Raw genomic sequence first — 25,908 nt, 5'->3', positions numbered from 1 at the left:
GACAGAAAGAAGGCCAACCTATAGAAATAGTTGGATATTAAACATCACTCAGCAGTTGCAGAAAATCTACAGTGAATGTGTGAGTTTAACATAAGACAGACAGTACGACAGATCTCCCAGCAACTACAGTGCTTCTTATAGGCAACTAAGAAACTTAAACCTCAACAATAGTCATTGAGACATCATATGACGTAGGACGCTTGTGCTTTCATTATTTTCCTGCTTTTCCTCCCTCTGTCATCCAGACAGCCCTCCACTGCACCACCTCCATTCCCAGTTCCACTGCTCTACACCCCCTCCCTCCAAATACAATAAAGACAGAATTCTCCTTGTCCTCACCTACCACCCCACCATTCTCTGCATCCAGTGCATCATCCTTAAACTCTTCCGCCAACTCCAAATAGACCACATCACTAAGAACATCTTCCCCTCTCCACCCCTCTTTGCCTTTTGCAAGGACAGTCCTTGGTTTGCGCCACTCTCCCTAACAACTCCACTGAACCACCAGGTACCTTCCCCTACAACCGGAAAAGATGCAAAACCTGCCGATACACCACCCCTCACCTCCATTTAGGGCCCCAAACAGACCTTTCAGGTGAGACAAAGGTTCACCTGCCTCTCTTCCAACCTAGTTTACTGCATCAGGTGTTCCCGATGTGGTCTTCTCTACATCGGGGAGGCTAAACGTAAACTTAGGGAACAGTTCGCCGAGCATCTCAGCCAGGCCTGCAGGGGCCAACCAGATCTCCCAGTCATCACCCATTTTCCCACTCCCTTTCCGATATGACCATCCTTGGCCTCCTCCATTGCCCCAATGAACCAAATCACAAATTGGAGGAACAACACCTCAACTTCTATCTAAGCCGCCTACAGCCTGGAGGACTCAACATTCAGTTATCCAATTTCAAATAACCTCCCTTTCCATCCCCTGACTCCCTTCCCAACATCCCCACCCTTCCACCCCTCCCAGAGATTCAATCCTCCCGTTAACCAACCACGTTGTACCCTCTGCCCATCTTCACCTATCCCGACTTCACCACCCAGCTCCCCCCCAACGCCCTTTATCTGCAGCTCCCTCTACACCCACCCCCCAGACCTGAAGAAGGGTTACACCTGAAATATCGACTTCTCCACCTCCTAATGCTGCCTGCCTTCCAGCCTCCTGACTGTCTACACTGTTTCATTATTAACAGCAGGACAAACAAGATACAGTTCATGAGGTAAAAACAATGACTGCAGATGCTGGAAACCAGATTCTGGATTAGTGGTGCTGGAAGAGCACAACAGTTCAGGCAGCATCCAAAGTGCAGCGAAATCGATGTTTCGGGCAAAAGCCCTTCATCAGGAATAAAGGCAGTGAGCCTGAAGCGTGGAGAGATAAGCTAGAGGAGGGTGGGGAGAAAGTAGCATAGAGTACAATGGGTGAGTGGGGGAGGGGATGAAGGTGATAGGACAGGGAGGAGAGGGTGGAGTGGATAGGTGGAAAAGGAGCTAGGCAGGTCAGACAAGTCATAGGGACAGTGCTGAGCTGGAAGTCTGGAACTAGGGTGAGGTGGGGGAAGGGGAAATGAGGAAACTGTTGAAGTCCACATTGATACCCTGGGGTTGAAGTGTTCCCAGGCCGAAGATGAGGCGTTCTCCCTCCAGGCGTCAGACTCAGCCATACCACCTCCAGCCACTAGAGACTATACGGTTTGGAGGTAAGATATCTGTGTGGTCATGTTTTCCTGCCCGAGAAGAGGCTCGTTGTCAAATGCGGCTGAAAGCCTCTCCCCGTCCGGCGGTGCTTGGTGCTGAGCGTCAACATGGCGGATCCGAGGGAGAAAGCGCTTCAGGATTACAGGAAAAAATTATTGGAGCACAAAGAGATCGACGGCCGCCTGAAAGAGCGTACGTTTGCCGAATGTTACTCATTGTTGGTGGGTTGGGGTGCGAACGCGATCTCCAGGTTTTGTGCGATCGAACAGTAACGGAGTCCGGTGCCGAGTCGCTTTGTCATGCTGGGTCAAGCCGGGGCCGAGTGACCCGCAGCTTCATGAGCAGCCGGAGCGGGCTGCCCGTCTGCCGGCCTTCCCTCCAGTTCCCGGCACGTACACTGCGATTCATAATCTAAAGTGCACAAGTGAAATGTAGGAAATTGTAATCCGGGATTCGGTGTGAACTGAACGGAGTTTGTTGTGCGCCCCATTGGAAGGAAGATGATCACAACCATCAGCACCTAATGAGCTGAAGCCATAAATTCACATTCCATCCTGGGAATTCAAAATTAAACAAATTTACTGTCACTCATCTCCTGACTAATTGGATAGATATTGAGGGTATCTGGGAAATAAACTGAATCCAGAAGTGGTTTTGTATCTTAATCTTTCTCACAGAGTGCAATTTTTAATAAAATGGAAAGACGCTACTTAGTATCGTGCGTGTGCCAACCCTTTGCAAGCTATGAAAGTAGTCCTACCGTTCTGCATTTATCCTGAGGCAGTTTTTAATGCAACTTTTAGCTTATTTATATTTTAATTCATTTTATAATGTTGCTTTAACTATGTGAGACATTAACAAAGTTGAATGAAGTACTGACAGGATCTATAAAAGTTCCATATTAAGAGGTTGCCCATTACTTGAAGAAATTGAAGTATATATAGTTTGAAATAAAACACAAAATTAAACCGTTCCTCCCAATATTAATTCCATATTCTAGCCTGTGTCTATAACGAAAATAAAATACTGGAAACAGACCAGTAAGTAGATGTGAAGTGGAAAGCTAAGTTAATGATTTCTATTTTTGTTTAATTACTGGCAATATGGGAAATAGGAACAGGAGTAGGCCATTTGTACCGTCAAGTATCAACCTCTATCTTGACCATACTCCATGATTAAATTTCCACAACTTACTAGAGAAGAACTATTTGAAAGATTCACCACCCTGAGTCAATTTTGGTATTGATACTGTTCTCCCTGGCTTTGGACACTCAAGCTAGAGGAAACTTTGTATCCACTTCTGCTCTGTCACTTCCTGTGAGAATTTTGTAAGTTTAAATGAAATCACTTCTCATTCTTTAAAATGCTAAAGCACACAGACGTAATTTTGCAGTTTCAGCTCTTGAGGCAAATTGGTGAAACATCAGTATTTTTAGTTTGCTGTATAAATATGCTTTGTTGTTGGCAAAGTTTGTTTTGGGAAATTTCCTGAATGTAACACCAGAACAGGACAATTATTTTATTTAGTACCACTTTGTACTTATAAATATTAACACAAAGAAAATAGTATTTAAATGAATTTATGGAAAAATGGTAGCTCACAAGATAACTTTCTTTGGCTATGAAATATTTCACAAGTTGTATTTAGTTTTAAAACTTCTCAGTTTTTTATGATCTTGTGCTTCAAGAGGAAGCAGCAATTATTTTAATAGCAAACTTGTAGCAGAATATTGTGCGTAATGTTGAAATCAAATTTCTTTCAAAATCTTTGCTCACATCCTTTCTCCCTCACTGTGCAATTTAACTAATGTACAGTCCAATTAACAAACCTATGGCAGTGTGTTCTTGGTGGGTGGGATCACCTCTCCTGCTTGTGAGAAAATTCACACTCGTGAATAGATCTTGGGGAATATTGCCTGCTAATCCCATTAACTGCAGTTTTGTATATAAAGGGAAAACAAAGATTAAATACAAGTCCCTAACTTGATAGACATTTAACCTACACACTATTGTAAGGGAGAAGTTTGTTATTTTTGAACAATCTGAAGTCTTGAGTATAATAAGTCTGTGCACAATGTAGCACCATCTGACAATGTTTGTGGTGTCTCAAGTATGACAATGTCACAAAGTATACTTTGCACTCTCTAAATCCAAGATTTCTGTACAGAGTGCTTGCATCCTCAAAATATGCACATAAACACAACAAACTATAAATAAAAACGAAGCGCTGAAAAAAACTCATGATGTTTGGCAGCATATGTAGAGAGAAAACAACGAACAGTTCAGGTCCGGTGCCCCTTCTTCCATTTCCAAACAGGTAAAATTGAACACAAAAGTCAAATAATGCATTTAAAAATGTAAAAATGATCCTTTAGGAATAGCATACAAAAGATGGAAGCTGTGTGAAATGTTTACAAAACACTAGTTAAACCTCAGTTGGCATACTGTTTGATTCTGGTCACCACACTATTTAGGGAGGATGTCAAGGCCTTGGAGAGGTTACAGACAGATATTCTAAAATATTGTCAAGGATGAAGACTTTGGTTTATTTTTAACCTTTAATGGAAAGTGTGTTGCTGGCAAGATCTATATTTGTCCATCCCTAATTGCCTGTCTGAAAGTTATGATGGGCTGGTTTGGCATGGTTGGAGTTGTTAGAAAGTGTGTTCCATGTTTTTCACTCAGCAACAATGAAGGATGCCAAATAAACTTGTAAGATAGAATCATATGCAGCTTGGAGAACTAGTAGACATGATATGGTGCTTCTGTGTCTGCTGTCCTTGTCCAAGGTGGTAGAGGCCCAGAGGTTTCGGAGATGTTGTCAAGGTTGATGTGTTGCCTGTTCATCTTGTATATGGTACGATTGTATGACTGATCAGTGGTGGAGGGAGTAAGTATTTAAGGTGGTGATTACATTTCCAGTCAAGTGGGTTTTTTTCCTGGATGGTGTCAAGTCTCTGGAATATGATTAGATCTACTGTCATCAAGGCAAGTGTACAGCATTCCATCACACTCCTGATGTCTGCCTTTTTGATGGTGGGCATTCTTTGGGGAAATTACTCACTGCAGTGCCTGACCTACCCTCATTGTCATGTAACATGGCTAATGTAGTTAAGCTTCTTGTCAGTGGTAATCACAGGATATCAGTGGTTGTGATTTCAATATTGGCCATGTCTTTGAATGTACGGGATGCATGTTAATCCTCTTTTGTTGGAGATGGTTCTTGCCTGATATTTGGAGAGATTAGACGAGCTGAAGTTGCTCTCCTTAGAGAGATTAAAGAAGATTTGTTAAAAATGTCCAAAATCATGAAGCATTTTGATAGTAACTCAAGACAATTTCCAGTAGCAAAATGGTTGCTAATCAAAAGATGAACATTTAAGGTGATTAGCAAAAAAAAGTGAACAAGAGGAAACTTTTGTTTTTAAGTGGTTTGTGATTGGGCACGTGCCTAATAGTAACCTTCAATTGAGAATTAGATAAGTCAAGGGGAAAATATTATAGGGCAATGAAGGAAGAACAAAAGGTTGGAATTAACTGAATAGCTTTACCTAAGAGCCGACACAGGCACAAACAACATATTGTCTGCATGTATATTGTAAAAGAGAAACTGGAGGGCCTCCTTAAGTAGTTTATTAATTCTGTAAAATAAAAATTCAAACCCTTTGCTTCTTTATAGTAAGAGAACAGCTGAAAGAACTAACCAAGCAGTATGAAAAGTCTGAAAATGATCTCAAAGCTCTTCAGAGTGTGGGACAGGTAGGAGTTTGATTCTTTCAGCAAAAGATTGGTATTTTTCTACAGTTTCTGTTGAGTATAAATGATAATTTGTTTTTCTCAGATTGTCGGTGAAGTGCTGAAACAGCTTACAGAAGAAAAATGTAAGTATTGCAGTTTAATTACTGGTGGCTACAATTCATCTTCACAGACTTTCATAACAAAGCATTTAAAATTATCTTTATTTCTATATAGTTATTGTGAAGGCGACAAATGGACCACGATACGTTGTTGGCTGTCGTCGGCAGGTAAAATATTAAAAATCATACAGAAGTGTTGTGTTTAAACCAGCTATTTTACCATAAATCTCTGGCTGCACGTTTTGTTTATGTCTTAAAGGGGAAAAATTTGAGTTCCTAAATTGTCAGCTGGTACCTTTTAAAGCACATGGATAAGATAGATAAAGAGAGTCTATAAGCAAGCTTCAAGCCAAAGATTCCCCAGTGATTAGTGTCTATATTCCAAACAGCTGTTGGTTTTGTTTGGGTGCCACAATTAGAGTTATCGAGTTGTACAGCATGGAAACCGACCCTTTGGTCCAACTCATCCGTGCTGACTAGATATCCTAAACTGATAAAGTCTTATTTGGTCCATTTCCTTCTCAACCATTCCTTTTCAAATACCCATCCAGATGCATTTTAAAGGTTATAATTGTGCCCTCTTGTGCACATCTTCTAGCAGCTCGTTCCATGCCCTCTGTGAAAATGATGCCCCTCAGGTCCCTTTTAAATCTTTTCCCTCTACTTTAAACCCATGCCCTCTAGTTTTGCACTCCTGTACCCTGGCAAAAATACCTTGGCTATTCACTCTTTCTTTTTATAAGCTACTATAAGATCACCCCTCAGCCTCTGACACTCCAGGGGAAAGAAGCCTCATCCTATTCAACCTCTCCCTATAGTTCAAACTCTCCAACCCTGGCAACATCCTTGTAGATATTTTCTGAACTCCTTCAAGTTTAACAACATCTTTGCTACAGCAGGGAGACCAGAATGTCATGCAGTTTTCTATAAATGGCCTCATCAGTGTCCATGGCACCCCAACTCCTATGTTCAGTGCACTGACCAATGAAGGCAAGTGTGCCAAACGTCGCCTTCACCACCATGTCTACTTGTGGCTTCACTTTCAAGGGCCGATGTACTTGCACCCTTAGATCTGTATGATCAAGGCTCTTTGAGATGACCTTTTTCGCTGTCTAATTTTGGTGTCCTTTGCAAATTACTAATTATCCCTCTTATATTTGCATCCAAATCGTTTAAATAAATTACAAAAAGTGCTGGACCCTGCACTGCTCCTTGTAACACACTCCTGGTCACAGGCCTCCAGTCCAAAAAGCAAATCTCTACCACCACCCTATATTCAAGACAATTTTGTATTTAACTGGCTATCTCTGCCTGAATTCCTTGTGATCTAACCTTGATAACTAGTCTAATGTGCGGAACCTTGTCGAATGCTTTGCTGAAGTTCATACAGACAACATCTGCTCTTCCTCCTTCAGTCTTCTTTGTCACTTCTTCCAGAAACTCAGTCAAGTTAGTGAGAATGATTTCCCCCACACAGAAATATGTTGACTATCCCTAATCAGTAATTACCTTTCCAAAATGTAAATTGTATCCTTCAGAATCTCCTCCAATGACTTAGCTATCACTGAAATAAGGCTCACCAGTCTATAGTTCCCTGGCTTTTCTTTGCCATCTATCTTAAATAATGGCACTGCATTAGCCACCTTCCAGTCTTCTGGCACCTCACCTGTTGCAAGGCCCCCAGCAATTTCTTCCCTAGCTTCTCACAAAGTTCTAGAATACACTTGATCAGGTCCCAGGAATTTATCTTCTTTCATGCATTTTAAGACCACCTGTTCTGTAATAGTTATCAGAATTTCTGATGTAGAGACAGGATATCATTCATTACTCATTAAGAAATTTGAGATGGCACCCTAATCATTGTATTATACGATAGAGACTAGATTTTGGCAAATGGTTGCACTTGACTATGAAAATGTAGCAAAAAGTAATTTGGCTATACCTTTTAACAGACAAATGAGTCTTTTCAGACCCTGTACAAGCCGAATTACCAACAGATTTATTTATGAGAGAAATATTTTGCAATATCCGTAACAATTTGTCAAGTATGAACCAGTCAATGAGAGTTAAAGACAAACCATTAAATTGAATTCTTCTTGTGGTTGCAGATTTTTCCAATTGTAGGCAATTAACATTTTAGGTAATATTATTATCCAGACAACAATTGGTCCCAGTTGTTTTGGAAATATATGCACATCACTAACTATGTAACCAATATGATACCTCTGTGTTCATTGTTAGCACAATTTTATAACACCCTTCCTTCTCTATGTAGTGTTTACATTGCAAAACCAACTTGCTAGACAAAATTCTGGTGAATTTCTAGTACAATCTGCACCCTTTCACGTACAATCATATCCTTTCTATAGTCTGGCAACCAAAAGTGCATACAATACTCCAACTGTGGCATAACTCACATTATACACTATTATAACTTCTCTGCTGTTGTAGAAAATGCCTTGATGAATAAAGGCATGCATCCCATATGTCTTCACCATCTTATTCAGTTGTCCTGTTGCCTTCAAGGATTAGTGAACATGCACATTAAGGTCCCTCTGGTCCTCTGTATTTCCTAAGGTCCTACCATTCATTATGTACTCCTTTGCCATTTAGTTCTCAAAATGAATCACCTCTCATTTTTTTGGATTAAATTCCATTTATTATTGTTCTGTATTGTCATGTAGTTTAAAGCTTTCTTCTTTGCTTGAAAATCGATGGTGTGGTAATTAGCGATCAGAAAAATGTACTCATCAAACATCCTACAATTGTCTAGACCATTCATGTACACTACGAACTGTAAGGAACCCAGACCAAATCTGGCGGTTTCCAGTCATGAAAACAGTCTTTGACTATCTCCCTCTACCCCCATCACTCAGCAAAATAGATTGACAATTATTTAAAGTATCCTGAACACACACAGTAGCACGCGGGTACAGCAGGTAAATAGGGAAGCTAATGGAATGTTGGCCCTTATTTCAATAGGGTTGCAGTTTAAGAATAAGGAGAGTCTTGTTGCAGCTGTACATGGTGCTAGTGAGACTGCATCTGAAGTACTATGAGCAGTTTTGGTCTCCTTATTTAAGGAAAGATACCATTGGATGCAGTTCAGTGAATGATCCCTAGTATAGAGGAAATGTCTTCTGAGCAAAGGCTTCTGAGTTCTGAAGAATGGTCATTTTTTCCACACATGTTGCTAGACCTGCTGAGTTTCTGCAGATACTTCTGTTTTGTTTCATTTTCCAGCATCCACAGTTTCTTGTTTTTTTTAAAACAGGCTGGAATTCTACTTGAGTTTAGAAGAGTGAGAGTGATCTCATTGAAACATAGGGTTCTTAAGAGGCGTGATAGGTTAAGTGCTGAGAAGATGTTTTGCCTCAAGGGTAAGTCTAGGATGAGAGGCACAGTTTCAGAATAATTTGCCCATTTGAGACTGAAATAATGTGGAATTTCTTCTCTCGGGATTGAGTGTCTTTGGAACCCATTTGCCACAGAGAGCTCTGGGGGCATAGTGCTTATTTAAGGCTGACATAGATTCTTGATCAGTAGGGGAAATGAGGGTTATGGGGAAATTGCAGGAAAGTGGATGTGAGAAATGTTAGGTCAGTCAGATCATCTTGAATGGCAGAGCAGGCTCAAAGGGCTGAATGGCCTACAGCTGTGCGTATTATGGTTTTCTTGGGCTTTTAGCTTCTTGACTGTTCTCCCATGTTAGACCTTTTCAATGGCCTTACCAAAGCCCATATAGACGACATCCTTTATGTTGCCCTTATCCACACATCAAGTCGCCACCTCAAGAAACCCAGTAAAACCTGTCAGAAATGATCTCCCTTGATGAAGCCGTACCCGTTATATTTGATTAATCCTTGTCTCTGCAAGTGGAGAGTAATTCTGTCCCTTAGAACTTTTTCCAACAGTTTCCCCCCACCACTGGTGCCCAGTCATCTTGATTCTGATTAATTATTGAATTAGACGTTTGTGGACATTGTCAAAAGAATTTCTTGTTTTATTGTTTCTTCTGTGCCACCTTTTCCCAAAAACTATGCCAAATGAATATATTGCCCAACTTTCCTCATCAATTGCTCCTTCAGCTGTCTGGGCCCCACTCAATGGAATTTCTTCTTAAATGTATTCACATCTGTGTCCCCTCCGGATTCTCCTATAAAACCTGCCTCTTTGGCAAGCTTTTAGTCACCTGTCCAGTCTTGATTTGTGGATGGATGCTAACACTTGTGTGATAATGTCCTGAAATATCTTGGGACATTTTACAGTGGTTTACACTGCTGTCTCACAGCACCGGAGTCCCAGGTTCGATTCCAGCCTCTGGTTACTGTCTGTGTGGAGTTAGCATATTCTCCCTGTGGCTGCGTGGGTTTCCTTCGGGTGCTCCGGTTTCCTTCCACGGTCCAAAGATGTGCAGATCAGGTGAATTGGCCATGTTAAATTGCCCGTAGTGTTAGGTGCATTAGTCAGAGGGAAATGGAACTAGGTGGGTTACTCTTCGGAGGGTTGATGTGGACTTGTTGGGCCGAAGGGCCTGTTTCCACACTGTAGGGAATCTAATCTAATCTAACATTTTTCCCAAAATGTTACACATCTGCCTCCAGGAGCTATCTCACAATGCTGACAAGTATTGCAAGATGCTGTACATGCATGATCATAAATCAAAGTCAAACATACTCCACATTAAAATGTGCAGGCCACTCATGACACAAAATTTAAAGGAAACTTTAGATTTAAATACAAGTTGTTATTGCATCAGACCTATTTCACCTTGTATATGTTTGTTTGGCTTTCAATCTAACTGAAATGTTTCTTGAAATTTATTAATGTACTGGCTAGTACATTAAATTATCTAATCATCTTCTCCTTCAGGGTCTCACTATTTTGTATGTAAAATAGTTGTGTATGCTCTCTATTTGACAACTGTTTCAGATCTATTCTTGCACAAATGTTAAAGAAAACTATACATTTGTGCTGTACAACCGTTGACCTGTCCTCTGTTTAAAAGTTTAATTGTCTTCTCAGATAAAAGCTTAAGCCTTGAGCGTAATGGAGGTAAAAATACTTTGTGTTGTAACCAAATACTACCTGGACATATTAGTGTTGTGGACTGTACACAATGGAAGTAGTCCTTGTAAAATTTCAGTAATCATTTGGTTTGAATATTTGTCCAGAATGTAGTGTGTGTCAGATTTGTTGTTTTAAAGTTAAAAATCTGTATGATGTGATCGCCTGCTAAAACTGATAAACATTATCATTTGGATTTCTGATGTGATGTGCTGAATTAAACACTGGGATGACTGAGAAAGATGAACAACCAAGGCTGCAGAACAAATTGTTCTGCTTCATTTATGTTCAGTTGCAGAAATATAGCTAAGATGATGGCTATCTGTTAAAAATGTGGTCGTGCACAAAATATTTTAGAATGAAGCATCCCTTTGGGACAAACTATTACAATATATCTTAGAATCATGGATTAGTGCAACACAGGAGGTCAGTAGATCCATTGAGTCTGTTAACATTTTTAAAGAGCAATCCAATTACCCATCTCCCCAGACCTTTCCCTATATCCTTGATGTTTTTTCTCTAAGTATTCATTCAAATTCCTTTTGAATCTGTATTCTCAACCCTATTAGACAATACATTCCAAACTCTGACCACTTTTCTCATCATGTTATGACACTACTCTTGTTTCAATTGCATTAACTTTGTTCCTACTGGATGTAGACTCCTATGGCTGTTGTAAATAGTTTCTGTATTTTCTAGATTGAAACACTTCATGATCTTATTTAAAAAAAAACTTGACAAATTCCCTTTGGCCTTCTGTGTTCTGAGGAGAATAAGCATTTATAATTATCATGATGCAGAAGGCACTATCATGTTTTTATGAGCAACACAAACTGTTTTGTATCATTTATATCACATGATGTTTCACAGTTCCATAAGCAGATAACTTTAAAAATTGAAGAAGGAAGATGAATTATTTTCAAACTAATAGTGTAAGGAAAGATGTTGTTACTCAGCTTTTTAAAAAAAAATCAAAAAGGAGCCACAAACATGCTTTTAAAAAAAAATTGTGTTTTCTGATTTATTTTTTGTATAATAAATACAGCTTGAAAAAAGCAAGTTGAAACCTGGTACAAGAGTTGCCCTGGATATGACAACTCTGACTATAATGAGGTAAGTGTTGTAAGCCTTTTATTCAGTAATAAAAAAAAGCTCAATGATGCTGCATTGTAATTTAAAATATCAACAATGAGGTGCTCACATTACAGCCTGATGGATTGTAGTTATTCCTGCTTTAGTCCACCCACAATTCTGAATATGTTTTGTTGTTTGAAATGCCTAGATACTTGAAATTAGATGAATCGTTCCAAAATAATGGAATTCCTGTTGCGTGCTTTTATTTTAAGCAGAAAGGTATTCTACTGCAGATTATTAAGGAACTTCTTTGTATTTATGAATATAAAAAAGCTTTCTTGCTACAGTGAAGAGTGGAACATTTTCAATGCAATCTACTTGTGTAATAGGTATTTGCCAAGAGAGGTGGACCCTTTGGTGTATAATATGTCTCATGAAGATCCAGGAAATGTTACTTACTCTGAAATTGGTGGATTAGCTGAACAAATTAGGGAATTACGAGAGGTCTGTATGCTAAACTTGTTGCATTAAGATAAATATTTAATTGTTCTATGAAATGGGTAATAACTTGTAATTCTTCTGTTTGGTTTAACTTGAAATTGTTTTGTGTTTGCAGGTTATTGAGTTACCACTTACAAACCCAGAATTGTTTCAACGTGTGGGAATTATTCCACCAAAAGGTTGCTTACTCTATGGACCACCAGGTAAAACAAACTACTCTGGTGTATTTTCATTAAATTACTTTTGACTAATTAGAAATTGATCCTGTGTTCACTCTACTGTATTAAATTGAAGAAGTATATACTGTGAAACATTTAAAGAACGTCACCACCTTTGTTACTAGAAAAGGTTATTCTTGGTTGAGTCAAACTGGTTGCAAATTCCTTTTACAGAGGTCCTGCAAAGTGAGCCAATGTATTTCTTTTTATTATTGAATTTGCCTTTACATGTGTCTAGATGTAAGAATATTCACTGACCTTTTGCAGTTGATTCATGCAATTTATTCCACAATAAAAGTTGTTCTGTGGACCCCCTCTCACCAAAAAACATGATAAAAAAGAGCACCATATAATTCTGTAGCCCTCCTATTCACATGTCAAGTTCAGCATATCTCTGAAAGGAGGAAAGATATTGGAAGATTAGTATTTCATGCCCAGAAGTCCAATTAAGAGAAGGGCCACAGAGGTAGAATGTTTGACAAGCTGCAATTAGGCTGAGAACTGGTGTGCCACAGAAGAACAGAGTCCATAATCCATTATTCTTTTATCATAGCAAAAAAATGTAAATTGGTAAAGCATACATTTCTCTTTGTTAAACATATTCTGTTATTAATGAGATACAAAGGAACAGAATGTCAGTGTATGATTTTTTAAAAATCTTTTTCAGGTACAGGAAAAACACTCTTAGCAAGGGCTGTTGCTAGTCAGTTAGACTGCAACTTCTTAAAGGTACTTCAAAAAAACCTGAACTACTGATCTCTTTTGAACTAAATACTCTTTTAAACTATAGCAATGAATGTTGGCAAGAATAGTTCAGTCATTCCTGAAATGTAAAATCTTGCAACTTTTTAATAGGTTGTTTCCAGCTCCATTGTTGATAAATACATTGGTGAAAGTGCTCGTTTAATCAGAGAGATGTTCAACTATGCCAGGGATCATCAACCATGTATTATTTTTATGGACGAGATTGATGCTATTGGTAAGCTTGTCTGCCTCTGCTATTTAAATTTAAGGCATTAATTTTTAGCAAGACTTACAGTTTAATCTTGATTTTCTTTAAAACCAATCCAAATTTTGATGCAACAATCATCTTTCTCAATTCTACCAGCCAAAGAAAAGCCAAAAAGCTTTTCTTTTTAAACTTTTCAAATGCAGTAAAACCTATTGCAATAATGTTCTTTTGCAGGTGGTCGCCGTTTCTCTGAAGGCACCTCAGCTGATCGAGAGATTCAGAGAACTCTTATGGAGGTATGGACAGTATATTTGTGATGTAAAGTCTGAGAGTCATTGTGGCAGGTTTCAAAATACGTGGGCATAAGTTTGCCCTGGAGAGCTACCAAAAATCTTGGGTAAATTCAAAGACTGGGGCAAGCAATGAGAGTAAAGTTGGTCCTGTGAACATAAATGACAGAACATTTGAGTAACCACTCTTCTGATCACAGGCTAGTTCTGTCCTTTGCTTGTTGCTGATAGGCTCAGTTCTGGCTTTGTTGTATGGTTTCAAACCATTTTCTGCCCCTTATTTAGGTGATAGTGTTTTTGTGTGTAGAAGTCAGTTGAAGAAAACTTTGCCATCTTGCCGATTGTTTTCTGCACTAGTCTTGTGCAGTATGGAGAAAATCCATTGTATTTTGTGACTTTAGTTTAATTATGGAGTGATAATTATTGAGGATAGTTGTGGTTCTCCTTCTGAGAATCCAAATGCCCAATATGTCAACATAAATACAGAAGCTTGTAATACTCTGGTTACATCACTGAATAAAGAATTTGGTAAAAGTGAAATAGGAGCCCCTGAAAATCAAAATGAAACCCTAAAAATCAAGATGTTGAACTTGAAAATCTGATTTTGACACTCGTTTACGGTGTCCTTTTAAATAACCCTTCACTTGTACTGGAGCAGTACAAAGCGATGCTTACCTCCTAAGTGTTTACTTCTGTTCTTATCCTTCCTCGGTCTGGTAACTTTTAAATCTACCAACTGTGTTTCATAGTGAGGTACTTTTTCTCCCCGGAGACATTTTTCTGTGTTCGAGACTGAGTGAATATTTCCAGCCTTCTTTTAACACAGTGAATTTGGTCTTTCTGTTCTAACTGCAAGCTTTCACCTGCGATCCTGTGCAGCGAACCTCCGAGACAGTCACCTCAAAGTTGCTTTCTACATTCCAGACTCTGCCAGATTAATTTTGTTTGTCTTTTCAGAAATGACTTATACCCTTCCCATATCACACTCTAGCTCCACGGCAACATGAGTTATATAGGTCGTGAGTTCAGGTATGGAGTAGATATCCTTGAGAACCTAAAACATGCACATCTCGGAGGGAAATGAAATTTAATGTGCAGTTGTTTACAACCCGATGGTATTAACATTTTTAATGGAACATTGGAGACTTGGTCTATCAACTGTTGGCACACAGGCTGCTGCTATTATCTCCGAGCATAGATGCCTTGCAGCACCTTTTTAATAAAACAGGGTGGTCCTCCTTTGATTCCTGCTTACAACAACTAGAGTCTGGGCTGCCTTGAAATGTTTTGAGGGGTCTAGCCTGATCCATAACAGACTGGGGGCTCGTCTGTAATTCATTTTGTAGTTCCATATTGGGATTAGGAGTTGTTGGACCTAAAGGCAGCAAGTGGTAGGTGTTGGTGTCTTTTGTTCTGGTGTTGAATTTTGTTGGTTTAAACCATGCTTGGGATAGCAATGGCTCTTTCAGTCACCAAGACTTTTCTAGGGGTGGAAGAAGTGACCTTAGGAGTTTTACAAAAGGTGATTAAGGCCAAGCTGCTGGAATTAGCAGACAAGCTGCAGTTGGAGCTGTCTTCTTTCATGAGGAACGGAGAGGTATTTACAACAGTAGCTCAGCATTTAAATTTGCTGAAAACGCCATCAAAATCTTTGGAGATGGCTAGAATTCAATTGAAAATGAGGCAAAAGACAAGGAATTACGATTAAAAGCAAAAGAGAGTTTTAAAAAAAGAGTTTGAACTTCAGAAATTGTCACTTTGACAGGAGTTCAGAAATTTACTTTCTGAGGTAGGGAGAACTTGTGGAAGAGCAGAGTGTTAAAACGACAAGATTAGCAGCTGGAATGGCTGATGATTGAGTTGGACAATAAAGCAGAGTTTGGCTTCCAGAATCATTTTCAATCCGTAAGGGATAGAAAATGGGGAAACGAGAAATCTTCACGTGGAAAGGGAAAGGTAGATCTCTTTGAAGATCCTAAGAATAACTTACAGGGTGAAAAGGAAACCCTTGATGGGGACAGAGAAGTTAAAAAGCTCTGGTGTTTTCACTGCACTACAGTAGGCCACATGAAATCAGTGTTGGTTGGTGAGGAGAAGTATTGGGAAGCTAGATCTAGGAAAACAGGATAAGCCAGTGAATTTTGTTGGAGTGGTAACACAAAGCATAGTGGAGGCTAGAAAGCTGCAGTTGAATGTACAACCTGGTTGGAGGTTGTTTAAGGAGGAAGTGCCAGATCTTCTTAAACTTTACCTTTGCAGGTATATGGTTTATTCGCAGAGGCCAAGTTCTGCAGGTAAACAACATTTAAGAAACATAGGATCTTTTCAGTCTGTGATGCTGAAAGATGACGTATTTGCTTATGAAGGACTATTGCCAGAAAAGTTACTAGTAATGGGAATTTTGCGATGAGACAAAAAGCACTCAATTATGTAAAGTGAGGCTAGAGAGTCCAGTGAAGAGAGGATAATTTGTGTTAGGAGTACTGAACAAACTCTCAACTTCAGGAATACAATTTGTCCTTGATAATGATATAGCTGATTCTCTAATAGGGATGCTGCCTACTGTGGTTGAAAAGCCAGTGGAAACTCAGGCAACTGAAATATTGCAGGACACACATCCTGGGATTTTTCCTGACAATGTGGTAATGAGGTCATAACGTCACCAATTGAAATAACAGGAGAGATCAAAGAGTACAGATAGAAAGTTGAAGTGGAATTAGCAGAGACCCGATTTGATCAGATGTTTGGGACAAACTGGGACCTGATATTTGGGGCAGCACGGTGGCTCAGTGGTTAGCCCTGCTACCTCTCAGCACCATGGACCCGTGTTCGACTCCTGCCTCGGGTGACTGTCTGTGTGGAGTTTGCACATTCTCCCCATGTCTGCGTAGGTTTAATCCAGGTGCTCCGGTTTCCTCCCACAAGCCACAGATGTGCAGCTCAGGTGAATTGGCAATGCTAAATTGCCCATGGTGTTAGGTATGTGAGTCAGGGTAAATATGGGTCTGAGTGGGTTGCTCTTCGGATGGTCGGTGGAGACTTGTTGGGCCGAAAGACCTATCTCCATACTGTAAGGAATCTAATCTAATCTAATTTAAAAAAAGATGATGCAGACATCTTTAGCTCAGATAAATTAACTGAGCTACACCAGAAAGTTGAAAACTTAAAGCAATTGTATCAAAAGGCATTCACAGAAAAGGAATCTGAATGTATTCCTGAATATTATTACCTTAAATGTGATGTCTTCATGAGGAAATAGTGACCATCACGCATTCAGGCAGATGAGAAATGGGCAGAAGTTCATCAAATCGTATTGCCAATGAGGTATAGGAAGGAGGTGTTGCGAGTGGCACATGAGCTACCACTTATGGATCATTTAGGGGTGAGGAAAACCCAAGCTAAAATACAGAAACATTTTTACAGGCCTAGACTGCACAAGGATGTATTGACTTTTGCCAGACATGTCATACATGTCAGGTAATTGGAAAACCACAGGCAATGATTAAACCCACACTTTAAGACCTATTCCTGCATTTGAGAAACCTTTCACAAGAGCCTTGATTGATTGTGTATGTCCCCTACCTCAAACGAAAAGTGGGAATCAATATTTGTTAACAATAATGGATGTGTCGGCTAGATTTCTAGAGGCCGTCCCATTACATGATATCACCACTAAAAGGATTGTGGAGGAGTTACTCAAATTTTCCACTAGATACGGGACTACCGACAGAGAGAAAATCACATCAAGAGTCAAACTTCACATCAAAATTATTCAAGGAAGTTATGGACAGCTTAGGAATAAAACAATTCAGATCTACTGCGTACCATCCAGAATCGCAGGGACTGCTAGGAAGTTGGCATCAGACATTAAAGACCACGTTGAGGGCTGATAGTCAAGACAATCCAGATGACTGCTGTTTGAAATCGGAGGTGCACCAAATGAATCTATCAAATTCAGTCCATTTGAATTAGTTTTTGGGTATGAAGTGAGAGGACCATTAAAATTGATTAAGGAGAAATTGGTAAGTCAGAATTACTTCCAGTGATAGATAAACCTTTAAAAGCTAGGGTTAGTGGACCTTATCAAGTTGAAAGGAAATTAAGGTGAACTACTTGATAAGGACTTCAGATAGAAAGAAATCTGTCTGTCATGTGACTATGCTGACAAGGTATTTTGGCAGGGAAGGAAAGCAAGAGGAGAATGTGTTATTGACAACACAGAGGGAAGAACCAAGTTCAGAGGATTCTGAACTGGACATTCCTGAAATTAACTTGGACAATGAGGATGTCAAAAATTTGGATAAATTGAGTTACCTTCCAGAGGAACATTGAAATAACCAGTTGTTGACTTTACCTTTTGTGCCAGGGTGTTCATGGGAATTTGGTATTTGGAACAGTGTCATTAAGTTGGGATGTTCAGTTGGGTTTTTGGAGAGGTTAAGTTATTCAGTGTTCTGTTTTCATGAAGTCATTTTGTAAATAAATTCTGTTTTGTTTTAAAATAAATGGCTTAACCAGCTGATTCTCTCCTGGAATACCCACTTTACACCAGCTTAAAACAACTAGCAAAGTTAGGGTCTGGGCTACCTTCTTGAAATGTTTTGAGGGTCCGGTCTTGTCCACAGCAAACGCTTCAAATGATTATGCTGCACTAAATGGTAAGAGGTTAATATGGTACAGTTTTTTTAAATTTTGTCTCCAATCTGACAACTAACTATTTGGAATGGAACATTTCCACTTAAGGAAAGCTGACCTGAGAGGTGGTGGTTGTGGAACTGTACCTACAGAAAGACTTGCATTGCACATCAATATCCAACGGAGAGATTTTGCCATACGTATTATTTGAGTTTGCAATTTATTTAAGTGAATCCTTGAAATGTGAATCATGTGTCTACTGTACAAAGTTATAACCTTCATATGTGAGGCCACAGTCTTAACATGACATGAGTTTTTCATGAGTTAAAAATGCTTCATTCATTGAAAGTAGTAATCATTTTACATGAGGTACACAGTCAGTTTTATACTGTCGCATGAATGAGTGACATTTGTCCATGTACTAGTCCATATTTGCCTTGAGACTAGGTGTTTGTCTGCCTCCCTTCATGTTCGTGACCTAACTGCGTTCCTTTGTAGTTATTGAATCAAATGGATGGCTTTGATACTCTTCATCGAGTTAAAATGATAATGGCTACAAACAGACCAGATACATTGGATCCTGCTTTGTTGCGTCCTGGCAGACTTGATAGGAAGATTCGTAAGTATGATTGTCGTAGTTAAGATTGGTTTTCAAAAAAAGTATGTCCAGTTGAAATTTCGCAAGACAATACAACTAAATATTCTTAACATTTCTAGATATCGAGCTTCCAAATGAGCAAGCAAGACTGGATATTCTGAAGATCCATGCTGGTCCCATCACAAAGCATGGGGAAATAGGTATGTTAAGATCCTCCACCTTTCTATTTTTACAAATTAACATCTGTTGCTTTTCCGAGTAAGTCTTATGGCTTAGTAAAAGTTTTAATGATGAAACCTCCATTCTGTCGTTGTGTAATGGAGCTTGCTAAGACTCCAGGATACTACTGAATTCAATGTTGTCAAAAACTTGTGAATATTATGATGAGCTGCACGGCCTTTTTCTGTGTTGTATGAATACAATATTAGTGCATTTTGCATTGCAGATGTTTTAAAATCTGTTCAATGTGAAAATTAAGAATTTTAGTAGTAAACTAATTTTTTAAAAATTATGCTGGTAGTTAATGGGATTAAGCACAATGTATGGTTATTAGATAAATGTGCTCTGCATTACTGTTCATTAGAATCATAAAAGAGTTGTGGTGATCCTGCTGGTAAAGTCAGATCCCAGAATGAAATCTGACTTGATATATTTTATTTTGTTTCTTTAAAATTAACATGGCAATCTTTCATTGAAATGTTCAAGGCTGCAGATGTTTTTTAAACAATAAACAGTTTTATTTAACAAAAGAAATTAAACAAAACCAAGCCAGGCTATCAAAATATAGTATAATTTAAAAGATTTAAAAACATGACCAAATAAAATCCCCAACACATCATGTTACAGATGCTCAAAACTGCAGAGAAATTTTACTTTCCTACCAAATCTGTTTAGTTGTTACTTAACAGCTTCTCAGTTCCAGTTTTGTGAGCTGTGAAGCTTTTTCCTTGAATATTCATACAGTTAAGAGCGTAGACTTTCACAGTCTTAATAATCTGCAGGATTCCAACCAAACCATCCTGGTCAGCAGTTTTGCAGAGTACACTCTTCCACTGAAGAAATTTATTCCCTAAACTGCTCTTAACAATCCCCTTCTCTTGGGAGAAACTTCACTCACATCTGAGTTCAATCAGGTCCTTTTCAAAATGCCAAGCTCTCCAATCTCTGGGTTTTTCTAAGCTAAGATCAATACTTGATTATCCAAAACCCAAAACGAAGCCAATGACTTTTAATGTTTTCTCTATCTTGTCATTAAACCCCATAATATAAATAAACTTGCATTAACAGTACAGGAGGACTTGTCATCATCTCTGTGACATATGCAGGTTTAAAATCATGATTCTGGTATATCTCATGCTAACTATTAAGCATCTTCACAGAAATTACCCTTTTGATGGGTAATTAATTGTGATATTGTTTTACATGGTGATATAACTGCAACTTCCATTACCAACATTGGTGGCACTAAAAATCCAAGGTGGAGAGGAGTTGAGGAAATAGCAGGGAAGGGAGGATTGCCACAGGATTGTTTTGACTCTCCTGTTGATTTTCTATAGTTTTGTTCAAAGAAAAACAGGAGTTGATAAAATTCCTTGCCAGTGTTCATTTCTCAACTAAAATACCAGAACACGTTATCTGGTTTCTTGCAATTCTTACCTTGTGAGACCATATTTTGTGTATTTAACAAGAACAGTAGTTAGAATTTTTTTTAAGAGCATTGGCTACAAAAGTACAATGTACACCATTCCTATTTTTCCTGATTTTTAAATAATGAGCAATAAAGTAATTCATCTGTGATGTTACTGGAAATATAAGCTGTGCACCTGCCCTTGTGTTTTACCAGTGAATCCCACTCCTTGTCAGGTTCTGATAGCTAGTTTCAATTAAAAAGTTAAAACTGAATATATGGAACTTATATGTGAAGATTAAAGAAAAGCAATACTTTTGCGTGCTATCTATTAGATTCTACAGTGCCAGGCTCTTGTCTTCGCGGACTTTTTTCATTTTCACTATTTCACACCTGTTGCAATGTTCACACATCCAAAGGACATCAACCCCATCTCCTCTTGTAATGGTTAGTTACATGCAGAGCTTCAAAGTAGGTCCACAGGTTTCAGATACAGTATATTTAGGGAAAATAATTAGCAGTTGTCAGTTATCATGCAAGTTGCTGCACTCTCTCGACCTGATGGAAATAATAAAATGGCTGTGACCGTACTTTTTAATCATTAAATCCGTTTGCACAAGTACTTTATACTATAGGAACCTGTTTTCTTTGTCCTGCATTTTTAATATGTTAAGAAGCACAGTATAATAAATGACTTAATCCAAAAAAAGACAGCTTAGTATCCGAAGGACCGTTTTGTTGCTTTTATGTGATCAAAGTAACGATAGAAAGTATCTTCCACTTTTATTCCTTAAGGTTTCAACACGCATTCTGAAGGTAGCAACGAAACAATGCAGGGTAAAATTCCATCTATCATGAATGTAACATACTTAAATGGAGTTCTAAATAGTCAGAGATTGCAGAGCTCTGGGATGCAAAAGGATCTGGGTATTCTTGTGCATAAATTTTAAATATGTAGGTACGACAATTAGGAAAGCTAATAAAATGTTATCATTTATCACAAAGAAATTGAATAGAGAAATAGGGAAATTTAACCGGGTATTAGTGAGACTGCATTTGGAGTGTTGTGCCATTGTATGTAAGGAAGGATGGAAGTAACTGCACTGGAGATAGTTCCAATAAGGTTGACTAGACCATTAGCTAGAATGAGGGTATTTGTCTTATGAGGGAAAGTTGGACAGTCTAGGCTTGTATATACTGGAGTTTAGGAGATTTGAAGTGACTTAATTGAAACAGACAAGACCTTGAAGGGTCTTAACATGGCAGATATGGAGAAGATGTTTCCTCTTCTTGGAGAATCTTAAACTTGGGATCATTTTTAAACATCAGAGATCACCCATTTAGAATAGGTGAATTGTTTTCGCTTAAAGGACCATGAGTCTTTGAAACACTCTTCCTGGAAAGATGATGGAAGCAGAGTCCTTGAATATTTTTATGGCAGAGTTAAATAAAGTCTTGTTAAGCAAGGGGTGACAAGTTTTCAGAGATAGGAATTTAAATTTGAGGTGACAATCTTAAAGTCATGATTTTATTAAATGGAGGAGTAAGCTTGTGGGATGAAGCCTTCTGCTGGTGCTCCTAAATTGCATATTAACTACATAGACCATTCTTTAAATAAAGCAAATTCTGATGAAGAGTCACCAGGCTTGAAATGTTAACTCTGCTTTCTCTCTGTGGATGCTGCCAGACCTGCTGAGTTTGTCCAGCAATTTTTGTTTTTGATTCAGAACATCCTTTTAAATACAGAGCAGTATTAGGAGATTTAGTAAGAGTATTGCTATAATTCAACAAAAGTATTGCTAATGGATAATGGCTGGATGTTATGCATCATGGCTGCTGTATTTGAAGACAGAGACCTTATAAAATGCAGGGTGTGGCAGCTTGCTTCCCACCATCTTCCAATTTATGGGAGTGGCTAAAGGAGAGGTGGAGGTGTTGGGGTTAGGGGCCTTCATTAGTGTCTACCTAAGTGCCTTTTCCCATGAACACTGTTTTACCCTTTAAAAAGCCTGGGCCTGCCAACTGTATGATCTTTAATCCAGCTTCCATAGCCTCCCCTTATCCAAAGGCTGACTATAGTACCTGCAGTGACCACTACTTTAGCACTGCAGAAATGCTGACCAATCTTGCTGTGGGTGAGAGTTGCATCCCAGATGTGGCCACACACCATGACTAACACCATGCAGAGTGGAAAAATGCTTGAGGTAGGGGAACATAGTATGCTGTAAAGTCCACAGTGAGAATGATGTCAAATACTGCCTATCCAGCATCAAACAAAGGAAGAAAATATTTATAACACAATTTTAATGGTAACTTTATTTACCTTTCTACAAATTGATTCATATCATTAATTTTTTTCAAGCTAAAGCACTTCTATGGTTAATTTTACAGATTATGAAGCGGTTGTCAAGCTGTCAGATGGATTTAATGGTGCAGATTTGAGAAATGTTTGCACTGAAGCAGGTATGTTTGGAAGTAACTTAAACTTTTGCGTAGCCATTGGAACATATTTACCATTTATTACATACATCTTTTGGTGTGTTGTAAAGAACAATCTTAAATGATTATTCTGAAAAGGAAATGCTAAGATGTCTTCTTTTTTTAAGCCATTTTGAAACATTTTTGTAATCTTATGAGTTGAAAGTAAATATGTATTTCAAACTTTTCTTGTTCAGGTATGTTTGCAATCCGTGCTGATCGTGACTATGTTATCCAAGAGGACTTTATGAAGGCTGTTCGCAAAGTTGCTGACTCGAAGAAGCTAGAATCCAAGCTTGACTATAAACCTGTATAAAATAATCCACCTTTTTAATCTTAATTGTACAGTTTAAAAGGGTTTAAAAGCATACAAACCTTAAAAGGGAGAGGAATATGTTGGTGGCTCTATACTGTAATTCATTACAAGTGTATGTTAATATGCTGCAGACTGTAGGTGACCACTAACTTTCATGTTCTGCTGCATTATATACGTACTGACTTTTTCTAAGGCCACGGTTTGGCTGCTAGAAAAAATATTCTGTTGAAAATAATTTTAAAAAGCAAATGTTAGCACGGAGACAGGTCTGTCTTAACAGTGTAATGCATTCTCTTGTATACAAATGACACTTAAAGCCTTTGTGGTGTGACGGTCAAAATACAGATTTATAGGTTTTTGATGAATTTGATTCATTTTCCCCAGGCCTCAATAAAATTTAAATTTACAAGAATTTGACCAGCTATTTGTTGAATACTTATGTAACACTTGCAGATCTCCTGTGGCATTTTCATGGTGAATCAGAAGTTTTGAAAAAGTGTATTTTATTATCATTAACCAAGGACATTGATTTATCAACATTAGAAACAGACCTCCGGGAACAGTATCTAGGATATGGTATGGCAGGGTGGAGAATTAGACATGGTGCTACAGAATTTCTGAGATGTGCTCGTAGAAGTACTTAGACCACTTGCCCTTTAGTGTACTGTTTATATGTTAATCAACTTGTATAATATTTAATAGAAATAAGTTTCCAAAAGAAATATAAAAGATTCTCACTTCATAATTACTCAGTTTCTAGGCTTTTGTACAGAAAGATTTCATTTCGCATCATCACTTATTCTGAAGAGAATGTGTTTTAGCTGAATATGTGTAAGCAAAATAGAAATGAGTAACTATGAAAGAAAGATAAACAATTTTTTTCTGTTGAATAAAGAAATTATGATCATAAGTGGTAGTGATCATAAGTGTTTTCTCTTTGCACAGTTTTTTAAATATACAACAGTATTAAATAAATATAAATAGTTGTATGAAATTAAAACTTTGACAATTAAATTTCTATTACATTGAAGTCTTAGACACCAGCAAATTTTCATAGGGTGAGATGGTTTGTCCTTCTACCCGTCAGCATTTGCTGATGCACACCTTTTGCAGTCAGAGACTCAGTAAAATGTATAAATTCAAAATGCACACACACTCAAAAGATCTGACTAATTGTTGAGGATGAAAAATGTCAGTAATGCTCAGGTCTTTATGATTGGTGAAGCCATGAAGTAAAAGTTTATTTTTCAAAAATATTAAAAAGTCATTCAATAAATATTATAGATTTTCTTTAAAGCTTTTTGTAAATTCTTAATTCAAAGTATCTAATTCAATGTGTTTGAACCATATTTCCTAATAGAAATACTTTATTTTAATTATACCTGATATGAAAGATAAAAATTGGCACAAACTGGTTGTATAAACATATGAAATAGGAATGGAATTCAGCTCTTCGAGCCTGTTCCAGAATTCAGTGAGATTATGCTTCATCTGTTTTGAATTCTACATTTCCATTAACTTCTGAAAACCTTAGATTTTAGTGAGGCAAAGGAATCACTTTCTTAAAATTATTTAATGACACAGTCTCACTGCTTTCTGAGGTACAGAACTCCAAAGTGTCTCAGCCCTCTAAGAGCATTTCTTCTCAGCTGTGCTCTTAAGAGGTAACCCCTAATTTTTAAACATTGCTCTCTAATCCTTTGCTGACTATAAGAAAAAATGAGAACTGCAGATACTGGAGATCAGAGCTGGAAAAGCGCAGCAGGTCAGGCAGCATCCAAGGAACAAGAGAATCGATGTTTCGGGCATAAGCCCTTCTTCAGGAATGAGGAGAGTGTGCCAAGCAGGCTAAGATAAAAGGTAGGGAGGAGGGACTTGGGGGTGGGGTGTTGGGAATGCGACAGGTGGAAGGAGGTTAAGGTAAGGGTGATAGGCCGGAGAGGGGCTGGCGGCGGAGAGGTCGGGAAGAAGATTGCGGGTCAAGAAGGCGGTGCTGAGTTTGAGGGTTGGGACTGAGACAAGGTGGGGGGAGGGGAAATGAGGAAGCTGTAGAAATCTGCATTCATCCCTTGTGGTTGGAAGGTTCCTAGGCGGAAGATGAGGTGCTCTTCCTCCAGGGCGTCGTGTTGCCATGGTCTGGCAATGGAGAAGGCCAAGGACCTGCATGTCTTTGGCAGAGTGGGAGGGGGAGTTAAAGTGTCCAGCCACGGGGCAGTTGGGTTGGTGGTGCAGGTGTCCCAGAGGTGTTCTCTGAAACATTCCGCAAGTAGGCAGCCTGTCTCCCCAATGTAGAGGAGGCCACATCGGGTGCAGCGGATGCAGTAAATGATGTGTGTGGAGGTGCAGGTGAATTTGTGACGGATATGGAAGGATCCCTTGGGGCCTTGGAGGGAAGTGATGGGGGAGGTGTGGGCGCAAGTTTTGCATTTCTTGCGGTTGCAGGGGAAGGTACCGGGAGTAGAGGTTGGGTTGGTGGGGGGTGTTGATTTGACGAGGGAGTTGCGGGGGGAGTGGTCTTTCTGGAATGCTGACAGGGGAGAGAAGGGAAATATATCCTTTGGTGGTGGGGTCTGTTTGACCATAAGAGGAAATAGGAG

At 38.8% G+C, this 25,908-nt stretch overlaps 1 protein-coding gene across 1 annotated transcript; it reads left to right on the top strand.

Moving 5' to 3' along the window:
- The first annotated feature begins 1,751 nt into the window (after nt 1-1,751).
- psmc6 (proteasome 26S subunit, ATPase 6) lies at nt 1,752-23,723 on the top strand. The gene is made up of 14 exons (XM_060829162.1): nt 1,752-1,890; nt 5,378-5,457; nt 5,540-5,579; nt 5,671-5,723; nt 11,668-11,735; nt 12,086-12,200; nt 12,313-12,400; nt 13,083-13,144; nt 13,271-13,394; nt 13,602-13,663; nt 18,791-18,911; nt 19,010-19,090; nt 22,909-22,980; nt 23,193-23,723. Exons 1-14 carry the CDS (start codon nt 1,806-1,808, stop codon nt 23,309-23,311), a joined length of 1,170 nt encoding a protein of 389 aa, XP_060685145.1. The 5' UTR covers nt 1,752-1,805; the 3' UTR covers nt 23,312-23,723.
- The last annotated feature ends 2,185 nt before the right edge of the window (nt 23,724-25,908 follow it).

This window comes from Hemiscyllium ocellatum, chromosome 8, assembly GCF_020745735.1.
Source record: "Hemiscyllium ocellatum isolate sHemOce1 chromosome 8, sHemOce1.pat.X.cur, whole genome shotgun sequence".
Classification (NCBI taxonomy): Eukaryota; Metazoa; Chordata; class Chondrichthyes; order Orectolobiformes; family Hemiscylliidae; genus Hemiscyllium; species Hemiscyllium ocellatum.
This window is presented reverse-complemented; position numbering and strand designations above follow the sequence as displayed.